Source organism: Rhinichthys klamathensis, unplaced genomic scaffold, assembly GCF_029890125.1.
Source record: "Rhinichthys klamathensis goyatoka isolate OS25496 unplaced genomic scaffold, OSU_Roscu_1.1 h1tg000338l_1, whole genome shotgun sequence".
Classification (NCBI taxonomy): Eukaryota; Metazoa; Chordata; class Actinopteri; order Cypriniformes; family Leuciscidae; genus Rhinichthys; species Rhinichthys klamathensis.
Genome location: NW_026606852.1, coordinates 2,110,855 through 2,138,427, shown reverse-complemented (window position 1 = coordinate 2,138,427; position 27,573 = coordinate 2,110,855). Strand labels below are relative to the sequence as shown.

At 41.0% G+C, this 27,573-nt stretch overlaps 1 protein-coding gene across 1 annotated transcript; it reads left to right on the top strand.

Annotated features, from left to right (window-relative positions):
* Nucleotides 1-8,732: 8,732 nt before the first annotated feature.
* On the top strand, nucleotides 8,733-26,246 carry got1 (glutamic-oxaloacetic transaminase 1, soluble). The gene is made up of 9 exons (XM_056272457.1): nucleotides 8,733-8,892; nucleotides 17,225-17,406; nucleotides 18,405-18,528; nucleotides 18,773-18,885; nucleotides 20,166-20,270; nucleotides 23,665-23,815; nucleotides 23,908-24,073; nucleotides 25,340-25,482; nucleotides 25,687-26,246. The coding sequence occupies exons 1-9, from the start codon at nucleotides 8,784-8,786 to the stop codon at nucleotides 25,824-25,826; spliced, it is 1,233 nt and encodes a 410-aa protein (XP_056128432.1). The 5' UTR covers nucleotides 8,733-8,783; the 3' UTR covers nucleotides 25,827-26,246.
* Nucleotides 26,247-27,573: the final 1,327 nt, after the last annotated feature.

Here is a 27,573-nt window from a genome sequence, read left to right as displayed (position 1 = left end):
GTAAAAAGAAACGCCGCGCCCAGAGGCCGCCGGAGCCCCCTGCGGAACCATGCGGGCCGCCGCCGCCGCTTCCCGCTTCCCGCTCTCCCTCCCCGCCCCAGCCGGACATACAGTTGCCGCCGAGTGGCCGCTCTGTCGCTTCCGATGACGCCGCGGAGGAGAAGGATTCCTGTTCACTGCTCGCGTCAGACAGTGAGGAATGGTCATCTCTCGGATCCACGAGAGAGTCGGCGGGGATCCGCGCCGGAATAGAGGAGGAACTAATGCGCCTCCTCTCACAGGCCGTCGAACGCCTCGGTCTCGAGTGGTCTCCTCCACCCGAGCAGGCCCCGAACCGGATGGACGGCAGCTTTTTTCATCGGCGCTCAACCCCCGCGTGCAACCGGGCCGCCCCATTCCTGCCTGGACTTCACACAGAGCTGACGAAGTCCTGGAATGCCCCGCTCTCGGCTAGAAACCGCTCCGATATATCCGCCTCGCTGCGCTCGGTGGACGGAGCCGCCGAAAAAGGTTATTCAGCCATGCCGCCCGTTGAGGACTTGGTCGCCGCACACCTCTGCCCGCCCTCTGCTAGATGGCGCTCTTCCCCCACGCTTCCTTCGAAAGCTTGCAGAGCGACCTCGAGCTTTCATGCTCGCGCCTATGCCGCCGCCGGTCAGGCCGCCGCAGCGCTGCATTCTATGTCTGTCCTCCAAGTGTTACAGAGCGATATTCTCCGTGAGTGGGCCGAGAGCGGTAGAAACCCCTCCTCCGCTGTCACGGATCTGAGAAGTGCTACGGACCTCGCCCTTCGCGCCACTAAAGCCGCCGCACAAGCTCTGGGGAGATGCATGGCCAGCCTTTGTGTATCCGAGAGACACTTATGGCTCACGCTCGCCGACATGGGAGATTCTGAGCGCGCCGCGTTTCTTAACGCGCCCCTCTCCCCGACGGGCCTTTTTGGATCTGCTGTCACGGGAATCGTCGATCGCTTTTCCGAGGTCCAGAAAGCCACTCAGGCCATGAATTTGTTTCTGCCCCGCCGCGCTAGCTCTTCCGCAGGCCGCTCTCGCGAGCCTCCTGCCAGAGCTCCACCACAGCGCCCTCCTCCGCGGACTCAAACAGCCCAGCGCAGAAAGGGCGGCCGCCCTCGCTCTCGCTCTCGCTCTGACAGCCGCCGCAGACCGCCGCCCCCACGGGGCCCGCGACCCAAGATCACGCTGAAGCCTGATCATCAGAAGTCTGCCTAGCAAAGTTGAGAAAACGACGGCGCTCTCCCGCTGCGGCCGGACCGCCGTCAAAGCTTCGCCCTCTGCCAGTCCCCGTTGTTTCGCCGACTGCTGTAGTGTTTATCGCCACAAACAAGCCGGTGTCCCAGCCCGCTTGCGAGCGACAAAAAGACGTTTTTACGGCTACCCAGAGAAATCTCAAAAAGAGAAAATATGCCAGTTGTGTAGAAAATGTGCCCACAATCATGTGTTCAGCCATACACACAAGCATAACATATCCCGTGTCTCTCTCAGAGCCCCATCACATGAAACGGGCACAGCCCGCTCTAATATCAGAGAACATAAACACGCCCACGAGCTCATGCGCGTGTCCCCTCTCTGCTCGCTCTGTTTCACGGCCCATAGACTCCTCTCTGAGTGCAAGTCCCGTTGCCACACACATTCAAAGCGCGCCCACACACTGTGTCCAGCCCGCTATGTGCAGCAATCAGGGCGATATAGCCATTCGGCCACTAGCCGCATGCTTCAAAGCGTGGGAAGCCATTCCAGGCATTTCCCCGTGGGTGCTAAGCATTATAAAGAACGGCTATCTGCTACAGTTTCGCCGCCGCCCGCCTCGTGCGCGCGCTCGGCTCGAATCTACTGTCAGCCCGCTGGCCGCCGGCACGCTCCGCTCAGAAATCGCGACGCTGTTGCAAAAGGGCGCCATAGAGAGAGTCCCGCCATCTATGACCGAGTCGGGGTTTTATGGCCGTTATTTTCTGGTTCCCAAGAAAGACGGCGGCCTCAGACCGATTTTAGATCTCAGGTTTTTGAACAAAGTGCTCATGAAGAGACCGTTCAAGATGCTCACTACCAGGAAACTCCTCGCGCAGGTGTGCCAGGGGGACTGGTTCATCTCTCTAGACCTGAAAGACGCCTATTTTCAGATCCAGATAAATCCCCGTCACAGGCCATTCTTACGTTTCGCCTTCGAGGGTCATGTTTATCAATACGCCGTTCTCCCGTTCGGCTTATCCCTGGCGCCCCGTACATTCACGAAGTGCATGGATACGGCGCTCGCCCCCCTGCGGAGCCAGGGGCTGCGCATATTGAATTATCTGGACGACTGGCTGATTTTGGCCCAATCACAGACGGAGCTTCTGTCGCACTGAAAACGCTGGGCCTCTCTGTCAACTGGACAAAGAGCTCCCTTCAACCCAGTCAATCGATTTCCTTTCTAGGAATAGTCGAACTCGGTCACGATGACGGCTCGCCTGTCCACATAGCGCGCGCGCAGTGTTCAGCGACTAGCCGCCTCGTTTCAGATGGGCACCCGCACACCTCTGAAAACTTTTCAGAGGATGCTGGGTTACATGGCCTCAGCCTCCGCTGTGCTTCAGCTGGGCCTTCTGCACATGCGCCCGCTTCAGCTTTGGTTAAACAGCCGTGTACCCCACCGCGCGTGGAACACGGGCCGCCAGCTGATCAGGGTTACGCAGACATGTCTCACGGCGCTGCAGCCATGGACAGTAGCAGAATGGTTTCGGCAGGGCGTCACGATGGGGACCTTTTTCCGCCGAAAAGTTATCTCGACAGATGCATCCAACACGGGTTGGGGTGCAGTCTGCGAGGGCTCACCGGCCTTCGGCCATTGGTCGACACAGGAAAGCCCCTTACACATAAACTGTCTGGAAATGCTTGCGGTCGAGAACGCGCTCTCGCGCTTCCTCCCGCTCATTCGGGGACACCACGTCCTGATCCGTTCGGACAACATGGCTGTGGTCTCCTATCTCAACCGTCAGGGCGGTGTCAGATCCAGGAATCTCTTCCTACTGACACACCGCATTCTAGTTTGGTCTCAGAGCCGCCTGCTCTCGCTCAGAGCGACGCATGTGCCGGGCCATCTGAACGACGGTCCAGACATACTGTCCGGGAACCTCATCTCCACAGGAGAATGGTCCCTGAACACACAAACGGTCCAAATACTGTGGCGGCTATTCGGCAGAGCAGAAGTGGACCTCTTCGCGTCAGAAGAGAACGCTCACTGCCCAATATTTTTTTCTAGGAGCGAGGACGCGCTAGCCCAGGACTGGCCTCGCCGCCCGCTCTATGCATTCCCTCCGATCGCTCTGCTACCGCAGGTAATTCAGAGGATCAGGGACACACGCCACTCGGTGCTCCTCATAGCCCCGCGTTGGGAGAGTCAGAATTGGGTTCCGGAGCTCACTCAGCTGTCACAGACAGCCCCGTGGCCCATCCCAGTCAGAGCAGATCTCCTCTCTCAAGCTCGCGGCACGATCTGGCACCCCCATCCACGGCGCTGGGCGCTACATGCATGGGTGTAGACTATTCGTCGATTTGCCAGAGGGAGTAAGAAACACTATCATACAGGCTAGAGCACCTTCCACGAGAAGGCTCTATGCGTCTAAATGGTCTGTGTTCTCAAAATGGTGCACCGACAAACATCTGGACCCACGGTCATGCGAGGTGCCGTCTTTGCTTGTTTTCCTTCAAGAGATGCTGGACAAGGGCAGGTCCCCCTCCACTCTCAAGGTTTACGTGGCAGCAGTCGCGGCGTTCTCTGAACCCCGACGCGCTCAGTCCCTGGGCAAAGACGAGTTAGTCATCCGCTTCCTCAGGGGAGCTAAGAGGATGAACCCTCCGCGCCCCCCTTCGGTTCCTATCTGGGATCTTTCTATAGTTCTCGAAGCTATGAAAGCACCCTTGTTCGAACCGCTCGAGTCTGTGGACCTAAAATACCTCTCGCTCAAAACCGTTTTTCTGACGGCTCTGTCCTCAGTAAAACGCGTGGGGGATCTTCACGCGCTCTCATCCAGCGCCGCGTGTCTTGAGTTTGGACCGAATGATTCTGTTGTCATTCTCAAACCTAGGCATGGCTATGTCCCGAAGGCGATTGGTACCCCGTTCAGGGCTCAGATTATTTCCCTATCGGCTCTGCCTTCATCCGATAGTGAGCGCGACGCCAAACTCCTCTGCCCGGTGCGGGCTCTGAGATTGTACACTACGCGCGCTGCCTCGTTCAGACGCGCTGAGCAGCTTTTCGTGTCGTTTGGGGGGCGCACCAAAGGTCTGGCCGCCTCTAAACAGACACTGTCTAGATGGATAGTGGACGCTATCGCCTCTGCTTACGCATCTAAATGCCTGCCCTGCCCTCTGGGCATCAGGGCGCACTCCACTAGAGGCATGGCCTCATCGTGGGCATGGTCCTGTGGAATTTCCATTCATGACATTTGTGTGGCCGCGGGATGGGCCTCCCCGTCCACTTTTGTCAGATTTTACAACTTGGAAGTTCCCGCCTTGCAGGCAAAATTACTAGCTGTCTAACGATCAGCTCCCTAAGAAGCTGCATTACTGGGAGTCCCTCACACAACCGGTTTGCCCCTTGTGCTCTCCTTAGATGCTTATGTATACACTTCATGTGCCCGCTCTGCCGGCCTCATATTACATTCACTCCACGTTAAAAATCCCCCGGTATCACCCTGGGATTCATGAGTGGATTCATAGCGCGCACGGCGTTGACCAGGTGTTCCCGCAGCGTAAGCTAGCTTACGCAATACGAGAGAACCTCTCGTAAGAGAACGAATCGGTTACCTAACGTAACCTCGGTTCTCTCTAGAAGAGGGAACGAGTATTGCGTTCCCGGCCGTGCTTGCGCTACTAGCGTTTCGCTTCACGCTGAAATAAATCAACATATAAGCCTGGGAGAGACTGTTATATACACCATAGCCACGCCCATTCTGGCGGGCCATGATGCAATGAGCGCGCGGGCGCCTCTCATTGGCAGCGGGTTCAGCCCCGCTCTCCCATAGGCTTAAGCAGTTCTCTCTGAGCGAACCAATGAGCTGCTAGCTAGCCTGCTCTAGGTCTGCCGCAGAGGAACTGCGTTGTCAATGGATACAAATTATGAAATAATTTTTTGGCTTCAAACTCTCAGCAAAGATGAATCTTTCCCGCAGCGTAAGCTAGCTTACGCAATACTCGTTCCCTCTTCTAGAGAGAACCGAGGTTACGTTAGGTAACCGATTCGTTTTTTGCCTACACCAAGAAAAAAAAACGTTCTTTCTGGTCACTGAAAGTCCTTTGGGGAACTACAAATGTTTCTTCTATGGTGTTGTAAAAATTGGAACCTTTATTTTTAAAGAGTTTAGTATCAGGGAAAAAAAATCCACTTTCCACATTTACAATAATGATTAATAAAATTCCTGAGATTTTGCAGGGTATTTAAATAATTTGCTCATTTCTAACATGAAACAGTCTTGAAACAGGTTTGGCTTGTGCAGATGATTTGAGGTTGATAAGTTAGCCTATCTGATGGTGCTGCCACTCTCTCTAAGAGGGAGATTGCAGTTTCATATCTTTTTCGGGTTCATGTCTTTTGCTAATAGCAGGTCAGGAAAATACAAGCACAATCTCTTAAGCTGACAAAAATGTAGATTTTTAAGATATAGCCCTAGGCTGCCTGGAGTGGCTTTCCAACATCTGAAAATTTAATTTATTTTAAAAGCACATAATCAAAAACAAATTGATAAACCTCCTTTAATATTTGTAACTCTTTTTTAAAAACTCTTTTTAACCCTAATGTTTAGCAAAATTTAGTATGATGGGCAATTAAGGAAAGAAATAATGAAAAAGTTGTAAGATAATGGACAATACACTGTGTTGTCTGAACATACTTAAAGACCTTCATGATATAAATACCATGGCAGAGCAGCTCGTGTTTCCCCTTTCCCTCTTTGGCCTTGAATTATGATTCCATTAGAGACCGACAGCTCCTGTGTTTACTTAGGGAACAGTAGCAAAAGCTTAGACCACCACCTTGTGGTCTCTTAAAGACATGACTTTTTTTTTCTTCTACTAAAACATCTAACTTTATTTGTATTTGCACAAGTACAAAACAATAAATAAAAAAACATGTATAGAATAAATACATAATATAAAGAGAAAATAAAAAATGCATTCGCATAAATTTGGAAAGCTTTACAAGTTTAAGCTTTAGTTTTTGCATTTCTGGAAAAGTTTCAATGTAAATCTTTATTCAATAGAAATAAATCTTGGGGTCAGTATTGCAAAACGCAGTGTATTTGTGCTGTTCTCATTTTGTAACACAACATATAAATGTGTGTGTGTGGGGGGGGGGCATATATATGCACTGAACAATGACACATGCATATATATACACTGAACAAAAGGGGGTGGGGATGTTTTCAGCTTCCAGGAATTGTGTACAGATCCTTGCAACATGGGGCCGTGCATTATCCTGCTGCAACATGAGGTGATGGTCGTGGATGAATGGCACAACAATGGGCCTCAGGATCTGGTCACGGTATCTCTGTGCATTCAAAATGCCATCAATAAAATGCACCTGTATTCGTTGTCCATAACATACGCCTGCCCATACCATAACCCCACCACCACCATGGGCCACTCGATCCACAACGTTGACATCAGCAAACCGCTCACCCACACGACGCCATACACGCTGTCTGCCATCTGCCCTGTAGTGAAAACTGGGATTCATCCTTGAAGAGAACACCTCTCTAAAGTGCCAGACGCCATCGAATGTGAGCATTTCCCACTCAAGTCGGTTACGACGACGAACTGCAGTCAAGTCGAGACCCCGAGGAGGACGACGAGCATGCAGATGAGCTTCCCTGAGACGGTTTCTGACAGTTTGTGCAGAAATTCTTTGGTTATGCGAACCGATTGTTGCAGCAGCTGTCCGGGTGACTGGTCTCAGACGATCTTGGAGGTGAAGATGCTGGATGTGGAGGTCCTGGGCTGGTGTGGTTACATGTGGTCTGCGGTTGTGAGGCCGGTTAGATTATGGTAGAGAAATGAACATTCAATTCACGGGCAACAGCTCTGGTGGACATTCCTGCAGTCAGCATGAATGAATGTGTTTGGGATGCTCTGGATCGGCGTATACAACAGCGTGTTCCAGGTCCTGCCAATATCCAGCAACCTTGCACAGCCATTGAAGAGGAGTGCACCAATATTCCACAGGACATTTTTGGGTGGCCTTTTATTGAGGCCAACCTAAGGCACACCTGTGCAATAATCATGCTGTCTAATCAGCATCTTGATATTATGCCACACCTGTGAGGTGGATCGTGGATTATCTCGGCAAAGGAGAAGTGCTCACTAACACAGATTTAGACAGATTTGTGAACAATATTTAAGAGAAATAGGCCTTTTGTGTACATAGAAAAAGTCTTAGATCATTGAGTTCAGCTCATGAAAAATGGATGTTGACAAAAGTGTTGTGTTTATAATTTTGTTCAGTGTATATATAAGACTACATTATTTTTTTTCTTTAGCATGAAGCTTATTCATTTCAATTTTGGTGTGAAAGGGCCAAAAATAGAACAAACAACCAAAAGTAACTCAGAAGTAATGTAATGTATAACTCTCCATAAAAAATATGAATTAACACAATTAATTAATGTTAACAATTAAGTTCATAAAGATTGGATTAGTTCATAAAGAGATTATAAAACTAATCCATATGAATTGAGGGGTAGTTAACATTTTCTGAAGAGACTCACTTTATGAACAGATTGGCTTTAGACTTTTATTCACATAACATTAATGAGTGAACATAAACTAAAGCTCAACCAAACCGAACCAAGCCATTACAATTAGGCCTACTCTTGCAGAAGCTCAAATGTGCTGAGTAACACGAGAATGAACCTCATTGGTTCTTGCTGAAGCTCAAACCTGCTGTGTAACACGAGAATGGATGGAATGGAATGCTTCAGTCCACATAAAAACCTAAAAATGCTCAAAATTTAAACTAAAAATGCTAAAACTTTACCAAAAAAAATTTGTATAATGTCTACTTGTGTATCTGAATGCATACTCTAGTGTAGAGAAACTGTCTTTAGGACCCAGGGAAAACAGCTAATTTAATCCAAATAGTGCTATAAGGCCATATTGCAAGACTAATGACAGAATTTTCATTTTTGGGTGAACTATCCCTTTAATATAAAATGATAATATTGTAATTTGATAGCAATATCAAATTCAATAGTGTTTTTTGATTGATCTCTAGGAAAGACTACAGAGTATAGCCTACTAGGCTAAAACTATCATCAGTGAACTAAGCAGGAAGTTATGTATAAAATGTATATATAAAATCAGATAAAAGTCATAAATTACACAATTTAAACTATGATGAAGATAACTGTAAATGGAACTCCGATAGGCTAACTGTGTGGGTGTGCATGAAAAGAATGATGCCTATTGAATCTAACATGTTCCGCCCTCTCTGCTTTACTATTGGTCAGAAGGCACGTCACTCTTGCATGTTTGAGTTCTCATTGGTCCCCGCAGTGTTATCGAGCGCGTTCTTTGATGACGTAACGGCTTGACCTTCCTGTACTAGAAGTTGATTGGGTAATCTTCGAGTCAAACATGAGCTTCTGATTTTTATTGGTTAGTGTAGACACGCCTGGCCTCCATTGCCCAAATCCCACATCTGAAGGTTAAAGTCAGTCATTCTCCATCACACCGCTACTTGCGTGTTACTCTCCCCCTCTCGCTCTTAATTTACAGAAATATTAACACAATATCATGTCGATATTTGGTGAAGTACCGCTGGCTGCTCCTGTCGCAGTGTTTAAACTTTCAGCAGATTTCCGTGAAGATCAGAACCCCAGCAAGGTGAATCTGGGAGTCGGAGGTGAGAGATGCGCTTTTTAATAAACACACACTTAAGTTACATATCAGAGCTTACATGAATGTCAATGTGTGTAAATTTTTGCATGCTCCGCTTTATGTGACAGCAATTGGCCTAATAAAAAAATAAGACTTGAACACATCTGTGCATGTACATCTGTCTCGTTCTGAATTTAAGATTAAATAATGGCTTTTTTTTTTTTTTTTTTTTTTTTTTTTTTTATGATTATGATGGTGGTAGACGCAGCACGTGATCACAGATCAGCTGTTTTCTGGAGGCATCAGTAATAACGTTATGAGATTTTTCATGGACGATGATATGACATTAAAGGGTTAGTTCACCCAAAAATGAAAATTCTGTCATTAATTAACGTTACTCACCCTCATGTCTTTCCAAATCCGTAAGACTTTTGTTTCAGTCCAAATGAATTGAGCGGTTTAGTCCACAGTTTTCTCAAGAGACACAATCGCTTTATATGATGAACAGATTGAATTTAGGCTTTTATTCACATATAAACATTCATCAACACATCAGTTGTAGTAAGGATGCTCAAGAATGTTCGCTTGACGTGCGAAAACCAATGAGGTTCATTCTTGTGGTACACATCACTTTTGACCGGAGTAAAGATAGTTTGCGGTTTGATTTTCAGTTTTCGTTTCGCTGTGGTCCCGCAGTGCGGTGTCGTGGACATGCAAATAATATCTCATGTCGTTATTCATGATTTGTGAATTTGTGTAACGGTGTTTCTCCGGGTCAAAAACCTTTTTTTTTTTTTTTTTTTTTTTTTTTTTTAATTGGGTATAGCTCCAAAAGTCGGTCACTTAGGAGTCTGAACCCAGTGTCACCTTGACATGCTCGATTTGTGAATTTTTTCACAGCAAAGCTCTTATCTGTAAAACGTTCGCTAAGTCCGGTAGACAGGAATGTTGAAAATAGCCGTTGTTCATGTTTAAACAATGGATATTAACAATTTATAATAAACACACACACTGCTGGATTACAAAAACACTTGTTTTAGATTGAACCTGATTTGTGAAAACTTTCACAGATCAGTTTGGGTCAGTTAACCCTTCCCTGAGTGGTTAACTTGGTCATTCTGATTTGTGAAACCTTTCAGAGGTCAGTTTGGGTCAGTTAACCCCTCCCTGAGTGGTTAACTAGGTCATTCTGATTTGTGAAAACTTTCACAGATCAGTTTGGGTCAGTTAACCCTTCCCTGAGTGGTTAACTAGGTCATTCTGATTTGTGAAAACTTTCACAGATAGGTTTGAGTCAGTTAACCCTTCCCTGGTTGGTTAACTAGGTCATTCTGATTTGTGAAAACTTTCACAGATCAGTTTGGGTCAGTTAACCCTTCCCTGAGTGGTTAACTAGGTCATTCCGATTTGTGAAACCTTTCAGAGGTCAGTTTGGGTCAGTTAACCCTTCCCTGAGTGGTTAACTATGTCATTCTGATTTGTGAAAACTTTCACAGATAGGTTTGGGTCAGTTAACCCTTCCCTGAGTGGTTAACTAGGTCATTCTGATTTGTGAAACCTTTCAGAGGTCAGTTTGGGTCAGTTAACCCCTCCCTGAGTGGTTAACTAGTTCATTCTGATTTGTGAAAACTTTCACAGATCAGTCTGGGTCAGTAAACCCCTCCCTGAGTGGTTAACTAGGTCATTCTGATTTGTGAAACCTTTCACAGATCAGTTTGGGTCAGTTAACCCTTCCCTGAGTGGTTAAATAGGTCATTCTGATTTGTGAAACCTTTCACAGATCAGTTTGGGTCAGTTAACCCTTCCCTGAGTGGTTAACTAGGTCATTCCGATTTGTGAAACCCTTCACAGATCAGTTTGGGTCAGTCAACCCTTCCCTGAGTGGTTAAATAGGTCATTCTGATTTGTGAAACCTTTCACAGATCAGTTTGGGTCAGTTAACCCTTCCCTGAGTGGTTAACTAGGTCATTCTGATTTGTGAAACCCTTCACAGATCAGTTTGGGTCAGTTAACCCTTCCCTGAGTGGTTAAATAGGTCATTCTGATTTGTGAAACCTTTCACAGATCAGTTTGGGTCAGTTAACCCTTCCCTGAGTGGTTAACTAGGTCATTCTGATTTGTGAAAACTTTCACAGGTAGGTTTGAGTCAGTTAACCCTTCCCTGGTTGGTTAACTAGGTCATTCTGATTTGTGAAAACTTTCACAGATCAGTTTGGGTCAGTTAACCCTTCCCTGAGTGGTTAACTAGGTCATTCCGATTTGTGAAACCTTTCAGAGGTCAGTTTGGGTCAGTTAACCCTTCCCTGAGTGGTTAACTATGTCATTCTGATTTGTGAAAACTTTCACAGATAGGTTTGGGTCAGTTAACCCTTCCCTGAGTGGTTAACTAGGTCATTCTGATTTGTGAAACCTTTCAGAGGTCAGTTTGGGTCAGTTAACCCCTCCCTGAGTGGTTAACTAGGTCATTCTGATTTGTGAAAACTTTCACAGATCAGTTTGGGTCAGTTAACCCTTCCCTGAGTGGTTAACTAGGTCATTCTGATTTGTGAAAACTTTCACAGATAGGTTTGAGTCAGTTAACCCTTCCCTGGTTGGTTAACTAGGTCATTCTGATTTGTGAAAACTTTCACAGTTCAGTTTGGGTCAGTTAACCCTTCCCTGAGTGGTTAACTAGGTCATTCTGATTTGTGAAACCTTTCAGAGGTCAGTTTGGGTCAGATAACCTTTCCCTGGTTGGCTAACTAGGTCATTCTGATTTGTTGAAACTTTCACAGATCAGTGTGGGTCAGTTAACCCTTCCCTGAGTGGTTAACTAGGTCATTCTGATTTGTGAAACCTTTCAGAGGTCAGTTTGGGTCAGTTAACCCCTCCCTGAGTGGTTAACTAGGTCATTCTGATTTGTGAAAACTTTCACAGATCAGTTTGGGTCAGTTAACCCCTCCCTGAGTGGTTAACTAGTTCATTCTGATTTGTGAAAACTTTCACAGATCAGTTTGGGTCAGTTAACCCTTCCCTGAGTGGTTAACTAGGTCATTCTGATTTGTGAAAACTTTCACAGATCAGTTTGGGTCAGTTAACCCCTCCCTGAGTGGTTAACTAGGTCATTCTGATTTGTGAAACCTTTCACAGATCCGTTTGGGTCAGTTAACCCTTCCCTGAGTGGTTAACTAGGTCATTCCGATTTGTGAAACCTTTCAGAGGTCAGTTTGGGTCAGTTAACCCCTCACTGAGTGGTTAACTAGGTCATTCTGATTTGTGAAACCTTTCACAGATAAGTTTGGGTCAGTTAGCCCTTCCCTGAGTGGTTAACTAGGTCATTCTGATTTGTGAAACCTTTCAGAGGTCAGTTTGGGTCAGTTAACCCCTCCCTGAGTGGTTAACTAGTTCATTCTGATTTGTGAAACCTTTCACAGATCAGTTTGGGTCAGTTAACCCTTCCCTGAGTGGTTAACTAGGTCATTCTGATTTGTGAAAACTTTCACAGATCAGTCTGGGTCAGTTAACCCTTCCATGAGTGGTTAACTAGGTCATTCTGATTTGTGAAAACTTTCACAGATCAGTCTGGGTCAGTTAAACCCTCCCTGAGTGGTTAACTAGGTCATTCTGATTTGTGAAAACTTTCACAGTTCAGTTTGGGTCAGTTAACCCTTCCCTGAGTGGTTAACTAGGTCATTCTGATTTGTGAAACCTTTCAGAGGTCAGTTTGGGTCAGATAACCTTTCCCTGGTTGGTTAACTAGGTCATTCTGATTTGTTGAAACTTTCACAGATCAGTGTGGGTCAGTTAACCCTTCCCTGAGTGGTTAACTAGGTCATTCTGATTTGTGAAACCTTTCAGAGGTCAGTTTGGGTCAGTTAACCCCTCCCTGAGTGGTTAACTAGTTCATTCTGATTTGTGAAAACTTTCACAGATCAGTTTGGGTCAGTTAACCCTTCCCTGAGTGGTTAACTAGGTCATTCTGATTTGTGAAAACTTTCACAGATCAGTCTGTGTCAGTTAACCCTTCCCTGAGTGGTCATTCTGATTTGTGAAAACTTTCACAGATCAGTTTGGGTCAGTTAACCCTTCCTGAGTGGTTAACTAGGTCATTTTCATTTGTGAAACCTTTCAGAGGTCAGTTTGGGTCAGTTAACCCCTCCCTGAGTGGTTAACTAGGTCATTCTGATTTGTGAAAACTTTCACAGATCAGTCTGGGTCAGTTAACCCCTCCCTGAGTGGTTAACTAGGTCACCTAATTAACCACTCAGGGAAGGGTTAACTGACCCAAACTGATCTGTGAAAGTTTTCACAAACCAGAATGAACTAGTTAACCACTCAGGGAGGGGTTAACTGACCCAAACTGATCTGTGAAAGTTTTCACAAATCAGAATGAACTAGTTAACCACTCAGGGAGGGGTTAACTGACCCAGACTGATCTGTGAAAGTTTTCACAAATCAGAATGACCTAGTTAACCACTCAGGGAAGGGTTAACTGACCCAGACTGATCTGTGAAAGTTTTCACAAATCAGAATGACCTAGTTAACCACTCAGGGAAGGGTTAACTGACCCAAACTGATCTGTGAAAGTTTTCACAAATCAGAATGAACTAGTTAACCACTCAGGGAGGGGTTAACTGACCTCTGAAAGGTTTCACAAATCAGAATGAACTAGTTAACCAACCAGGGAAGGGTTAACTGACTCAAACCTATCTGTGAAAGTTTTCACAAATCAGAATGACCTAGTTAACCACTCAGGGAAGGGTTAACTGACCCAAACTGATCTGTGAAAGGTTTCACAAATCAGAATGACCTAGTTAACCACTCAGGGAAGGGTTAACTGACCCAAACTGATCTGTGAAAGTTTTCACAAATCAGAATGACCTAGTTAACCACTCAGGGAAGGGTTAACTGACCCAAACTGATCTGTGAAAGGTTTCACAAATCAGAATGACCTAGTTAACCACTCAGGGAAGGGTTAACTGACCCAAACTGATCTGTGAAAGTTTTCACAAATCAGAATGACCTAGTTAACCAACCAGGGAAGGGTTAACTGACCCAAACCTATCTGTGAAAGTTTTCACAAATCAGAATGACCTAGTTAACCACTCAGGGAAGGGTTAACTGACCCAAACTGATCTGTGAAAGTTTTCACAAATCAGAATGAACTAGTAAACCACTCAGGGAGGGGTTAACTGACCCAAACTGACCTCTGAAAGGTTTCACAAATCAGAATGAACTAGTTAACCACTCAGGGAGGGGTTAACTGACCCAAACTGACCTCTGAAAGGTTTCACAAATCAGAATGACCTAGTTAACCACTCAGGGAAGGGTTAACTGACCCAAACTGACCTCTGAAAGGTTTCACAAATCAGAATGACCTAGTTAACCACTCAGGGAAGGGTTAACTGACCCAAACTGATCTGTGAAAGGTTTCACAAATCAGAATGACCTAGTTAACCACTCAGGGAAGGGTTAACTGACCCAAACGGATCTGTGAAAGTTTTCACAAATCAGAATGACCTAGTTAACCAACCAGGGAAGGGTTAACTGACTCAAACCTATCTGTGAAAGGTTTCACAAATCAGAATGACCTAGTTAACCACTCAGGGAAGGGTTAACTGACCCAAACTGATCTGTGAAAGGTTTCACAAATCAGAATGACCTATTTAACCACTCAGGGAAGGGTTAACTGACCCAAACTGATCTGTGAAAGGTTTCAAAAATCAGAATGACGTATTTAACCACTCAGGGAAGGGTTAACTGACCCAAACTGATCTGTGAAGGGTTTCACAAATCAGAATGACCTAGTTAACCACTCAGGGAAGGGTTAACTGACCCAAACTGATCTGTGAAAGGTTTCACAAATCAGAATGACCTAGTTAACCACTCAGGGAGGGGTTAACTGACCCAAACTGACCTCTGAAAGGTTTCACAAATCAGGTTCAATCTAAAACAAGTGTTTTTGTAATCCAGCAGTGTGTGTGTTTATTATAAATTGTTAATATCCATTGTTTAAACATGAACAACGCCTATTTTCAACATTCCTGTCTACCGGACTTAGCGAACGTTTTACAGATAAGAGCTTTGCTGTGAAAAAATTCACAAATCGAGCATGTCAAGGTGACACTGGGTTCAGACTCCTAAGTGACCGACTTTTGGAGCTATACCCAATTTAAAAAAAAAAAAAAGGTTTTTGACCCGGAGAAATACCGTTACACAAATTCACAAATCATGAATAACGACATGAGATATTATTTGCATGTCCACGACACCGCACTGCGGGACCACAGCGAAACGAAAACTGAAAATCAAACCGCAAACTATCTTTACTTCGGTTCACTTTTGAGCTTCCGCAAGAACCAATGAGGTTCCTTTACTTATTGTTTGTTACAGAAGGTTTGAGCTTCAGCAAGAGGTTTGTTCTCACGCATCAAGCAGGTTCGATTGAGCTTCTGTTTATGTTCACTAAACAATGTTTATATGTGAATAAAAGCCTAAATTCAATCTGTTCATCATAAAGCGATCGAGTCTCTTCAGAAAATTTGGACTAAACCGCTCAATTCATATGGATTCGTTTTACTATGTCTTTATGAATGTTTTGAACCGTCAAAGTTGTAGTTGCATATCTGTCAATGGAGGGACAGAAATCTCTCAGATTTCATCAAAAAGATATTTATTTTGTGTTTCGAAGATGAACGAAAGTCTTACTGGTTTAGAACAACATGAGGGTGAGTAGCCTAATTAATAACAGAATTTAAATTTTTGAGTGAACTATTCCCATTAAACTATTATGTTTAACTTAATATAATGTTATACTGTAGGCACATTATGCACACAGATCTGATATGGAATTATATTTGCTAATTATCCATATTTTAAAAATAATTATATTCTATACATGCCACATGTCAAACCTTTGGACACACTTAATTTGTGTTTCTCACAATCTTGATGTTAAAGCTTAAATTCTTGAAATAATTTTTTGTAGACTAGTATAAATGTAAAATTAAATGTATTTTATTATTCTAAAATATGGAAAAATGTCATTAAAAGTTTTGACACATAAAACTAAAGGCATATCATGACATGTACAGTGATCTAACATTAAACTAAAATCATTGCATGCAGGTCCAGAGGCATCTAGCATTTCTAAATATATATTAAGGGATAAAGTTACTCTTCCGGCATTGGTCGTTTTCATTGGAGATCAGTCACATGGTCAGTGCTGTTAGCTGGGGGTGAATAGATTGTCTTATGTCAACAGTATTATTGTGTAGAAGCAGTCGTCATGTGTCATCTGCTGTGTAGTCATTCCTGATCCCGGTTAGAGAGCTTGACCTCGGAGGATTATCTTTATCTTCTGCTTTTCCTGACGCCCTGCCGACACCACGACTCCTGAGGTTCTGGGACAGATTAAAGACGAGCAAAGGATGAAAAGTCACCTCTCTAAAAATCCCTGAGTCATGATTGTGTGGACTGTTTTTCAACAGCTTCCCCTGTCCTAGTCCAGACTGCAATGATTATCCTTTTGAGCAACCCAGAACACTGATTTACAGTGTGTGACTACATATTGTCATACTTCTGCAGACGGTGACAAAAAATGCAGTATTTCTCATCTTTTTTTATTTTAAAGACTGCTACTAAACCTTGATATGTGGCACAAATTGCTCATTGATCTAATATGTGATACATTCAGATATGCCACTTAAGTGAAATTAATGCTCTGCGTCACATTCTAAAACTTCACCAGTTTATGTACAGAACAGAATTTAGTTGGATAAGTTTTGTTCTATATTTGTGTAGGATTTGTAAATCAAGAATTGCATCAGGACATGAGCAGCACACGTTGAATAAGCTCATTTTGCTCTTGGGTAAAAGTTCACAGATAAATCCTGATCAGGCACCCCTGATAAAAAAGGAACGATTACGCATGACAAAAAATTGATTAGAAAGCAATTCAGTGAAACTTAGGGTGCTGTAATGTACACTATAGTTCAATAATTCAATAATTTGGGTTGGTAAGATTTTTAAAACTTATTTTTTTTTTGCATTTAGGTTTTAGGTTGCATTTAAAAAAAAAAAAGAAGTAAAAACAGTAATATTATGCAATAATATTACAATTTGAAATACCCATTATATTTTAAAATGTAAATGCATTTATGAATTTTACCATCATGACCTCAGTCTTCAGTGTCACATTATCCTTCAGAAATCGTTCTGATTAGCGGCTCAAGAAATATGTTTTATTATTATTATCAATGTTGAAATATTTCTGTTTTCAAGATTCTTTAACGAACTTTGAACAGTTGTGTAAAAATCATAATTTTGCGTCTGTGTTTTTGAAGTGGTCTGGTTGAAATCCTCTGCTTCTTCTTTAGCCTACAGGACAGATGAATGTCAGCCTTGGGTTCTCCCCGTGGTGAGAAAAGTGGAGAAGATGATCGCTGATGACCATAGTTTGAACCACGAGTACCTGCCCATTTTAGGCCTGCCAGAGTTTCGTTCCAGTGCGTCTAAGATCGCTCTGGGTGAAGACAGTCCTGCCATCAAGGACAACCGGGTCAGATGAGATGCTATTGTATTATATATATGCCTGTATTAATAACTGTCAGCAGCCATTTTCACCATCATTACTCCAGTCTTCAGTGTCACATGATCCTTCATAAATCATTCTAATATGCTGATTTGCTGCTCAAGAAACATTTCTTATTATTATCAATGTTGAAAACACAAATATTTTTGTGGAAACCATGATACATTTTTTTACAGGAGTCTCTGAAATATACAACGTTAGAATGAACAGAATGTAATTGAAATACAACGTTATAAATTACGTTTCTGTCAATTTCCTGATCAATTTAATGCAACCATGCTGAATAAAAGTATCAATTTATTTTAAAAAAAAAAGTCTTACTGACCCCAAACTTTGGAATTGAAGCGTACAGTAGTGTTGAGTAAATTGACATCTTCCCCCTTTATTAAAATTATTTTAAAAATGTGTTAAAGATTTTGTAAGCATGTTGCGTAGTTGTGCTTGGAGTCAATTGTTTTATTTGTGATAATGCAAAGAAACATGGCAAATTGTGCGGACATAATTTTTGCCCAGACTGTCATAAAAAGGAATTATGAACACATGTGAAACGAGAGAACCAAGAAAATACTAATAACAAATTATGTTGTAGTCAATGAATGCTAATTCCTGTGAGCGTTTTGTTTTTCCAGGCAATTTTTTTTTATTTTTTTTTGCATAGTAAAATAAAACATGTAGCTGTAATTTACCCCTTCTTTGCCATATAATTTTGTCATATAAATATATATAAATATTTGTTCTTTCCTCGTATTTTGATGGTTTAATCGAACTTGTAGGGTCATTAAAAACAAATCCCCAAACCAATTCCCTTAGGACATCACATTTTTGACCACTACTCTATGTGGAAAAAACTAAAGACATATTTATTCACCAACCTTTTTCAAGTTTGGCAAAAAGTTACACATTTCTCTTCTTGTTTGCATTAGCATCATTCTTATGTTGAGATTCCTGTTGTTTTTGTATTGCAGGTAGGAGCTGTGCAATGTTTGGGTGGTACTGGCGCTCTAAAGATCGGAGCAGAGTTTCTTCGCCGCTGGTACAATGGAACTGACAACACAAAAACTCCCATTTATGTGTCTGCACCCACATGGGGTGAGCACGAGACCTAATCACACATGGAAAATACTGCTATAAATGTCATTCTGATATTAAATTGGCAACAATATTGTACAAAATATATGTAAAATTTTCGCCTCAAAAGAGCATAACTAATTGCACGCTGGCCTTGAGTTCATTGATTACTTTATTGAGTTCAATAACTTTATTGTTGTCTCAAATGCCAAAAATGTTTAACCAGCTTCTCATGCTCAGTTCAGTTTGTGGTCTTCCGTTCTAGAGAACCACAATGCCGTTTTCTCTAATGCTGGATTTGAGGACATCCGTCCATACAAATATTGGGATGCAGGGAAGCGTGGACTTGATCTGACAGGTTTTCTGGGTGACCTGGAGGTGAGTAGTGATTTTGAAATTTCATTTTCTCACACAAAACAAGCAGTTTATAGTTACTTATTTATCAGTTATTGATAAGATATCTAAAAACCTTAGATTATGTACAAAAAGAAGTGCCTTTTGTCATTTACCACTGTCATCACACTTGAGCGTGACAGATGTTTTTTTTTCTGCTGGGCTTATGAGCCAGTACTTCAGATTTTCTATATATATATATACACTACCGTTCAAAAGTTTGGGGTCGGTACGATTTTAAATACTTTTAAAAGAATTCTCTTCTGCTAACCATGGCAGCGCTTATTTGGTTAAAAATACAACAAAAATCAGTTATAGTATTAAATATTATTCCAGTGTAAATCAGCTGTTTTCTGTGTGAATATATAGTAAAGTGTAATTTATTCCTGTGATCAAAGCTGAATTTTCAGCATCACCAGTGTCAGTGTCTTCAGTGTCACATGATCCTTCACAAATCAGTATAATATGAGGATTTGATGCTCAAGAAACATTTATTATTATTATCAATGTTGAAACAGTTGTTGGTCTGTCAGTTGTACAGTTTTTTTTTGTTTTTTTTTTGGATTCTTTGATGAATAGGAAGTTCAAAAGACTTTTGTAACATTATAAATGTCTTTACTGTCACTTTCGATCAAATTAATTATTCCTTGATAAATAAAAGTATTGATTTCTTTCCTCCAAAAAATAAAAATAAAATTCTCACTGACCCCAAACTTTTGAACGGTAGTGTATATATTGGAAGAAATTAATATTTGTATTCCGCAAGGATACATTAAATTGATCAAAAGTGACAGTAAAGTTACATTGTTACCAAATTCAGTTTGAAATGAATGTGGTATTTGGAACTTTTTATTCATCAAAGAATCCTTTATTAAAATATTTACCAGCACAAAATATTTTTTTCAACTTTGCTAATAATAAGAAATGTTCTCGAGCAGCAAATTAGAATGATTTCTGAAGGATCATGTGACACTGAAGACTGCAGTAAAATTCAGCTTTGCCATCACAGGAATAAATTACATTTTAAAATATATTCAAATAGAAAACAGTTCTTTTAAATTGTATTAATATGCCACAATTTTACTGTTTTTACTGTATATTTGATCAAATAAATGCAGCCTTGATAAAGAAGAGATGTTCAAAAACATTACTAAAAATCGTACTGAGCCCAAACTATAGTGTATTATGATTTCTTTACAAGGAAAAATAAATATTGAAAATAAATATTTGCTAACGTGTAATTGAAAACATGTCTGTCCTGCCAGAGCGCTCCTGATCACTCCATCTTTGTGCTGCATGCCTGCGCTCACAACCCCACCGGTACAGACCCGACCCAGGACCAATGGAAGCAGATCGCTGATGTCATGAAGGTGAGACCATCACAATAACCCCACATCATCTGACTGTGACACCAGTGGCCAGTTGCATAAACTGCTTATACTAGTCTTAAAAGTTCTCATTAGCATCTCATTTTTTCTTCAAGACTGGTCCTACAAACTGGTCCTGGTCCTGGTTTTAAAGTCAGTTACATAAAAAGGTAGATCGATCTAATTTGAGTTGGAAAAGTAAGATTGATTACCTCTTATCTAACTGTTGAGCCCGATCTCATGAAAGTGCGTATCTATACCACGAATGTCATTTCTCGTGCCATTTATACGCCAAAAATGTTTTTTGTGTCTATATGATACGCAGTTTTCGCGTGCATATGATACGCACTTTATGGCGTGTAATACGCACGCACTCCCCACCCCCCTCCCCCCTAAACCTACCCAAGGGGTTTTCAGTGCGTAGCATATGCACGCAAAAACCATTTTTGGCGTATAAATGGCACGAGAAATGACATTCGTGGTATAGATACGCACTTTCATGAGACTGTGTTGAACTGTTAGTTGGTCAAACTAGTTCTTAAAGGGATATTTCACACTAAAAAGAAAATCGTCATTTACTCACCTGTGTGATGCCTTATGCACTTCTTTATTTTATGGACCACAAAAGGAGAACAATAATAAATAAAAAAAGATAGCGACCAACATCAAGCTGGTATATTCCGAGTGTTCTGGGGGTTTACGATATGAAATGTAATGTATTATTTTAAAAATAATCCTGACCTTGGCCGCTGGTCTTCTGTGAAAGGCTACGCGTCATGCGGGTTTGTCTGACTCTGTTAGAGCCGCAGTTTGCCCAGAAAAAAACACACAAGTTGTGAGAAATCAAGATTAACAAAAACGTGACATGAAATACAATCCATGCACCTTCTTCTCTGAGGTGAATATTTCCGTTGTGTTCGTCGCAACAAGAAATCAAAAAAGACAGTCAACTGTCATTTTGACTGTCATCAGACAAAGTTCCGGTCCGGTGATATTGGACTCAGTGAAGGAAGTACACAGATACTTTTTGGGATTTCTATTAATCGCTTTTATTAATCTTAATTTCTCACAACTTGTGTGCTTTTTCTGGGTGAGTTGGAGTAAACTGCCGCGCTAATAGAGCCGTGCAAAGAAGACCAACGGCCAAGGTCAGGATTTTCATTAAATAATACACTAAAGTTCCATTTTTACAACAGAAGCTCATGCTCTATTACTTGCCTTGGAACATATTGAAAATGCAAGAGAACTGAACTTCATATTGTTTACTGATTCAAAATCATGTCTACAAACTCTGGAGTCTTTGAAGACAAACCATTCAATAATCATTGATGAATGAATCAAAGCAAATCAGTTAAGTACAACATTTGTTTTCTGCTGGATTCCAGGACATAGTGGCATTATTGGAAATGAGCAAGCAGACTTGGTTGCAAAAAAAATAATATTTTTGTTAAAAAAAAATTATATTATTATTGTTGCAAAATTTTGCATGTCAAAATAACAAATTATTTGAAAAAAATTCTGTAGTTGGGAAAAGATGTCTACCCTTTTGAAATCAAGACATGACCATGTTTTATATACAAGTTGTCATATAGGTCATACTAGACTGACGCATTGGCATTTATTGAAAAGTGAAGAATCACCTAAATGTCAATACTGAAGTACCAACGATCTATAAATCATATACTTTTGGACTGCCCAATTTTGTATGTTACGAGACAGCGCTTTTTATCTGGACAAACTTTTATGGACTTATTTATGGATCCAGAAAAACTTCTAGCAAAAGAATCAAAAGAATAACATTTAAAGAATCTTTTATAGAATTTTACTCATTTTTGGTTGAATTGTTTGAAAGTTGAATTGTATTAAAACGTTGGTTTTCGTTATATTGTATTTATGATATTATGTTGTTAAATGTTTAATATGTATCTCCAGTGTAATAGCCGGTGATGCTAAACTCAAATATTACTACAACTACTACTCATCAAATAATACATTAAATTTCATATCGTAAACACCCAGAACACTTGGAAAATGCGACACTTTGCATGGGATCATTCTGTGATACTTGTACATCTTTTTTAAAAAAGCTTGATGTTAGTCGCTATTCACTGCTAATATACACTCACCTAAAGGATTATTAGGAACACCTGTTCAATTTCTCATTAATGCAATTATCTAATCAACCAATCACATGGCTGTTGCTTCAATGCATTTAGGGGTGTGTTCCTGGTCAAGACAATCTCCTGAACTCCAAACTGAATGTCAGAATGGGAAAGAAAGGTGATTTATAAGGTGATATGCAAGAGCTCACCAAAATTGGACAGTTGAAGACTGGAAAAATGTTGCCTGGTCTGATGAGTCTCGATTTCTGTTGAGACATTCAGATGGTAGAGTCAGAATTTGGCGTAAATAGAATGAGAACATGGATCCATCATGCCTTGTTACCACTGTGCAGGCTGGTGGTGGTGTTGTAATGGTGTGGGGGATGTTTTCTTGGCACACTTTAGGCCCCTTAGTGCCAATTGGGCATCGTTTAAATGCCACGGCCTACTTGAGCATTGTTTCTGACCATGTCCATCCCTTTATGGCCACCATGTACCCATCCTCTTATGGCTACTTCCAGCAGGATAATGCACCATGTCACAAAGCTCGAATCATTTCAAATTGGTTTCTTGAACATGACAGTGAGTTTGCTGTACTAAAATGGCCCCCACAGTCACCAGATCTCAACCCAATAGAGCATCTTTGGGATGTGGTGGAACGGGAGCTTTGTGCCCTGGATGTGCATCCCACAAATCTCCATCAACTACAAGATGCTATCCTATCAATATTGGCCAACATTTCTAAAGAATGCTTTCAGCACCTTGTTGAATCAATGGCACGTAGAATTAAGGCAGTTCTGAAGGCGAAAGGGGGTCAAACACAGTATTAGTATGGTGTTCCTAATAATCCTTTAGGTGAGTGTATGGACGAGTGCAACATTTTTTTTAAATTTAATGTAGTATGCTTTTTTAAGAGCATACTACATTAAAACAACACCAGGGTGAGTAAATTATGACTTAATTTTAATTTAGGGTGAACTATCCCTTTAACACACAGTCTTAACATAGATAATGCAGCAGGTTTTGAACATTGAAGCACATGATACAGAAATGGAACTTAATTGCATTCAATAAGCCATTTAGGCACAACCTGCAATTACAACCTACTGTTGTCCAAATTTAAACTCTTGATAGTTTGATAAATACTGAGTTAACTATTGCATAATTACCTAAACCCAAAATAGCATATCAAAATTGTAGAGTCAGACAGGACAAAGAATGTGAAAAGTTGCATCATTGGAGCTGTAATTCCCCTTTGTTTTCTAACTTTTTTCTTCTCTCTCCTCTCTCTTCAGCGAAAGAATCTGTTTGCCTTCTTTGATTCAGCCTATCAGGGTTTTGCCTCAGGAAATTTAGAGAAAGATGCCTGGGCTATCCGCTACTTCGTGTCACAGGGTTTTGAATTGTTCTGTGCCCAGTCGTTCTCAAAGAACTTCGGTCTGTACAGTAAGTGATTCCAACAGGTTGTACATTCCTCGCTACAGATTGCATTTGAATGCCAGAACCATTTGATTTTAAAGAATAACCTGTCTCCACAGATGAGAGAGTGGGGAACCTGACAGTTGTATCTAAAGACCAAGACAATTTGAATCGTGTTCTGTCTCAAATGGAGAAGATCGTTCGGATAACCTGGTCCAATCCTCCGTCCCAGGGAGCTCGTGTGGTTGCCATCACACTCAACACCCCTGAGCTTTTTGCTGAATGGTAAATGCAATTAAAATGACTCTAATTTTGTTATTTTAAAGAATACATGTACAGTGCTGGTCAGAATTATTTGCCCCCTTGGTAAATATGATCAAAGATGGCTGTAAAAAAATAAATCTGCATTGTTTATCCTTTTGATATTTTATTTAAACAAAATGCAAAAATCTAACCTTTTATTGAAGTAAAAGTAATATGATTTTTTCCCCCACACTTTCAATTCTTTTACTTCAATGAAAGGTTAGATTTTTGCTTTTTTTTTTTAAATTTTATAAAATATCAAAAGATTAACCATGCAGATTTATTTTTTACAGCCATCTTTGATCATATTTACCAAGGGGGCAAATAATTCTGACCAGCACTGTATGTAAGACATATATACAATACCGTTCAAAAGTTTGTTCTAAGATTTTATTGCTTTTGAAAGAAATTAATAATTTTATTTTGCAAGGATGCATTAAATTGATCAAGAGTGACATTAAAGACATTTATAATTTTACAAACGATTTTTATCTAAAATAAATGCGGTTCATTTTAACTTTTATTTCTATTCATCAAAGAATCCTGACGAGGCATCAATTGTTTTCAACATTGATAATAATAAGAAATGTTTCTTGAGCAGAAAATCAGCATATTAGAATGATTTCTGAAGACACTGTCATTTCTGTGACACTGAAGACTGGAGTAATGATGCTGAAAATTCAGCTTTGCCATCACAAGAATAAATTAAATTTTAAAATAGAAAACAGTTCTTTTAAATTGTAATAATATTTTACAGTTTAAATGTTTTTACTGTGTTTTTGATCAAATTAATGCAATCTTCGTGAGCATAAGAGACTTCTTTTTAAAATCATACCAACCCTAAACTTTTGAATGGTAGTGTTTGTGAATTTTGCATGTCACATTTAAAGGGATAGTTCACCCAAAAATTAAAATTACAATTTACTTACCCAGAAGCCACCCTAGGTGTATATGACATTCTTCTTTCAGACGAATACAATCGGAGTTATATTCAAAAATGTCCTGGCTCTTCCAAGTTTTATAATGGCAGTGAATGGCCGTTTATGTTTTGAAGTCCATAAAAGTGCATCCATCCATCATAAAAATGCTAAATGTTAAAACGAGAATTAGCTTGAGTTTGTTCCCAAGCCCTGTTTGTTTGAACCGTGAGAGGCGTCAAAGCTCACGGCGTTATATTAATTTATTGATATGAATTTAAGGTCAGTGTATGATGCGATTATTCTTTTGGCATTTTCTATCTTCCAACAGGAAGGACAATGTAAAGACTATGGCAGACAGGGTCCTTTTGATGCGTGCGCAGCTGAAAGAAAAACTAAAAGCACTAGGAACTCCAGGAACCTGGGAGCACATCACTGAACAGATCGGCATGTTCAGCTTCACAGGACTCAATCGTAAGCACCTCCTTTACCTAAGATTTCTGTATTTGAATTTCATACAAAATTTCCATCCATTGGGATTTTTTTGAGAGTGTCACTACTGAGAAAAGCCATAATTTGTTTGCATTTGACACTTGATATTTTGTTTTCTAATTCATTGTATGCTTTTCAATTTCACATAGAGCGTCACTAAGCCATTTAAAATGTTCTGTTTTACAGCTAAACAGGTGGAGTACATGATAAAAGAGAAGCACGTTTATCTAATGGCGAGCGGTCGCATCAACATGTGTGGCCTCACCTCCAAGAACATCGACTATGTGGCCGAGTCCATTCATGAGGCCGTCACTATAGTCCAATAAGCACCTTTACCACACTTCCCGTTTGTGTGTGTGTGTCCACATGAACATAGACGCACACAGACACACACACATACTGATAAACACCTCAGCTTTTCCTGGTCTAATTTACTCATCAGCATTTCAACATCCTGTTTTAACTTGTAATTATAAAGAATTGAATCGGTCCCAGAAGATATACATTTCCTTCTCCTAAATAGTCTCTGTAGTGAATATTTCAAATAATCGTGTTTGTATGAATAAGCACTTTGTGGTAGAGTTACAGTCAACCAAACGTCTTTGGATTTCATTGACCTGAAGTTCCATTTTGAACGATTTTGTGATCTTTCATGGTCCTTATATTAAATTCACACAGCTTAGTGTCACTGAATCAGTTATATAAAGTTGAAGGGGAAAGATCTTAAGAACTAGCCCTATATTAACTTGTTTCACTGTATTGAGTTTCAAGTTGTATGTGTCTGTATACATTGAGAAACTTGCACACAGAGATGTTTTTTAACACACAGAGATGTCTAACTTGTTTCACTGTTAATTCCAGTGTGATTTGTTTGTCATCTGATGCTCTTACTTCAATTGAAATGGTTTGAAGCAACATTTTACCTTTAAATCAACTTTTTGTGATTCACTTTTAAACGTATTGTAACTGAATGGAGGGACAAACCCGGTATTGTGTTCTGTGTGAATAAATGCATTCTAGCATATTGGGTGTCTGACAGCTGAGGGAATTAATACAGAAAAGTGATTTGGGGGTTTAATATTCTTTTAAGCTTTTTGCCTTTGATGATGCTTTTTCAGGAAATTCTGGGTTGTGAAGACCCCAGGCATTCTTTTGCACTTTATTTTCTGATGTTTTTTAAATCTGCTGATTCTGAACTATCACTTTTACTGCTGTGTTTCAGGCTCATTTGTGCAAGGCAGCGCTGTTTATTTGAATGAATGTGTCATTAGTCCAAGTACTCCCACCCAGCTTAGTCTTGTAAGATCAAATCTCTAGGAGTATAAAAGCTCCTCGAGCACAAATAGACTAATCAACGTGCATTGAAATAAATGAAGATGATGAATGAACATGTTGTCTTGCATGTTTTATTAGCACAAGTATAAATATACAGATACACAAAGTTGTAATCAAAATTATTCAACTCCCATTGCAAATCAAGTTTATTGGCAGAATTTACAAACTTTCAGCAGTTTGCAATGAACAAATCAAACAAAGTAATTGAAATAGTGGTTTCCCCAAATTCACTTGAAAATGCAACTTTTAATGACTTCTGTAGTCTCAAAATTATTCAACCCCTGAGTAGAATCCCTCACAACAGCACAAATCTGCAAAACAGTTGTGGTCTCAAGCACACCTGATGCAACTAAACAAAGACTTAATTAGTTTCACCAGGTGTGCTTGAGCTAGAACACATGACATATCTCAAGTGGCGTTTGATGAGTGTCAACGTTTGACTGCATGTTAGAAATATGGTCAGAAAGAATGGTCCAAAAAGTTAAGAAGATATCATCGCACTTCACAAAAGAAACCGGATACAATAAGATAGCGAAGGCACTAAATGTTCCGTTGGAAGCATAGTTCACAAGTTCAAAGTTAAAGGAACAGTGGTTACACTACCTGGACGGGGCAGAAAAAGGAAGCTATCAATGGCTACAACCAGATTTCTGAGAAGACAGATTCAGAAAAAACATTGAGTAACTGCAAAAGACCTTCAGTAAGAGTTTAAGTTTTCAGCTTGCACAGTAAGGCGTG

Excerpts from the sequence above, each read along its gene's own strand:
- got1 (XM_056272457.1), top strand. The coding sequence starts at position 8,784 with ATGTCGATATTTGGTGAAGTACCGCTGGCTGCTCCTGTCGCAGTGTTT. Across the intron at positions 17,407-18,404 it reads CTGCCATCAAGGACAACCGG|GTAGGAGCTGTGCAATGTTT; the intron begins GTCAGATGAGAT and ends TTTGTATTGCAG. Across the intron at positions 18,529-18,772 it reads TGTGTCTGCACCCACATGGG|AGAACCACAATGCCGTTTTC; the intron begins GTGAGCACGAGA and ends CTTCCGTTCTAG.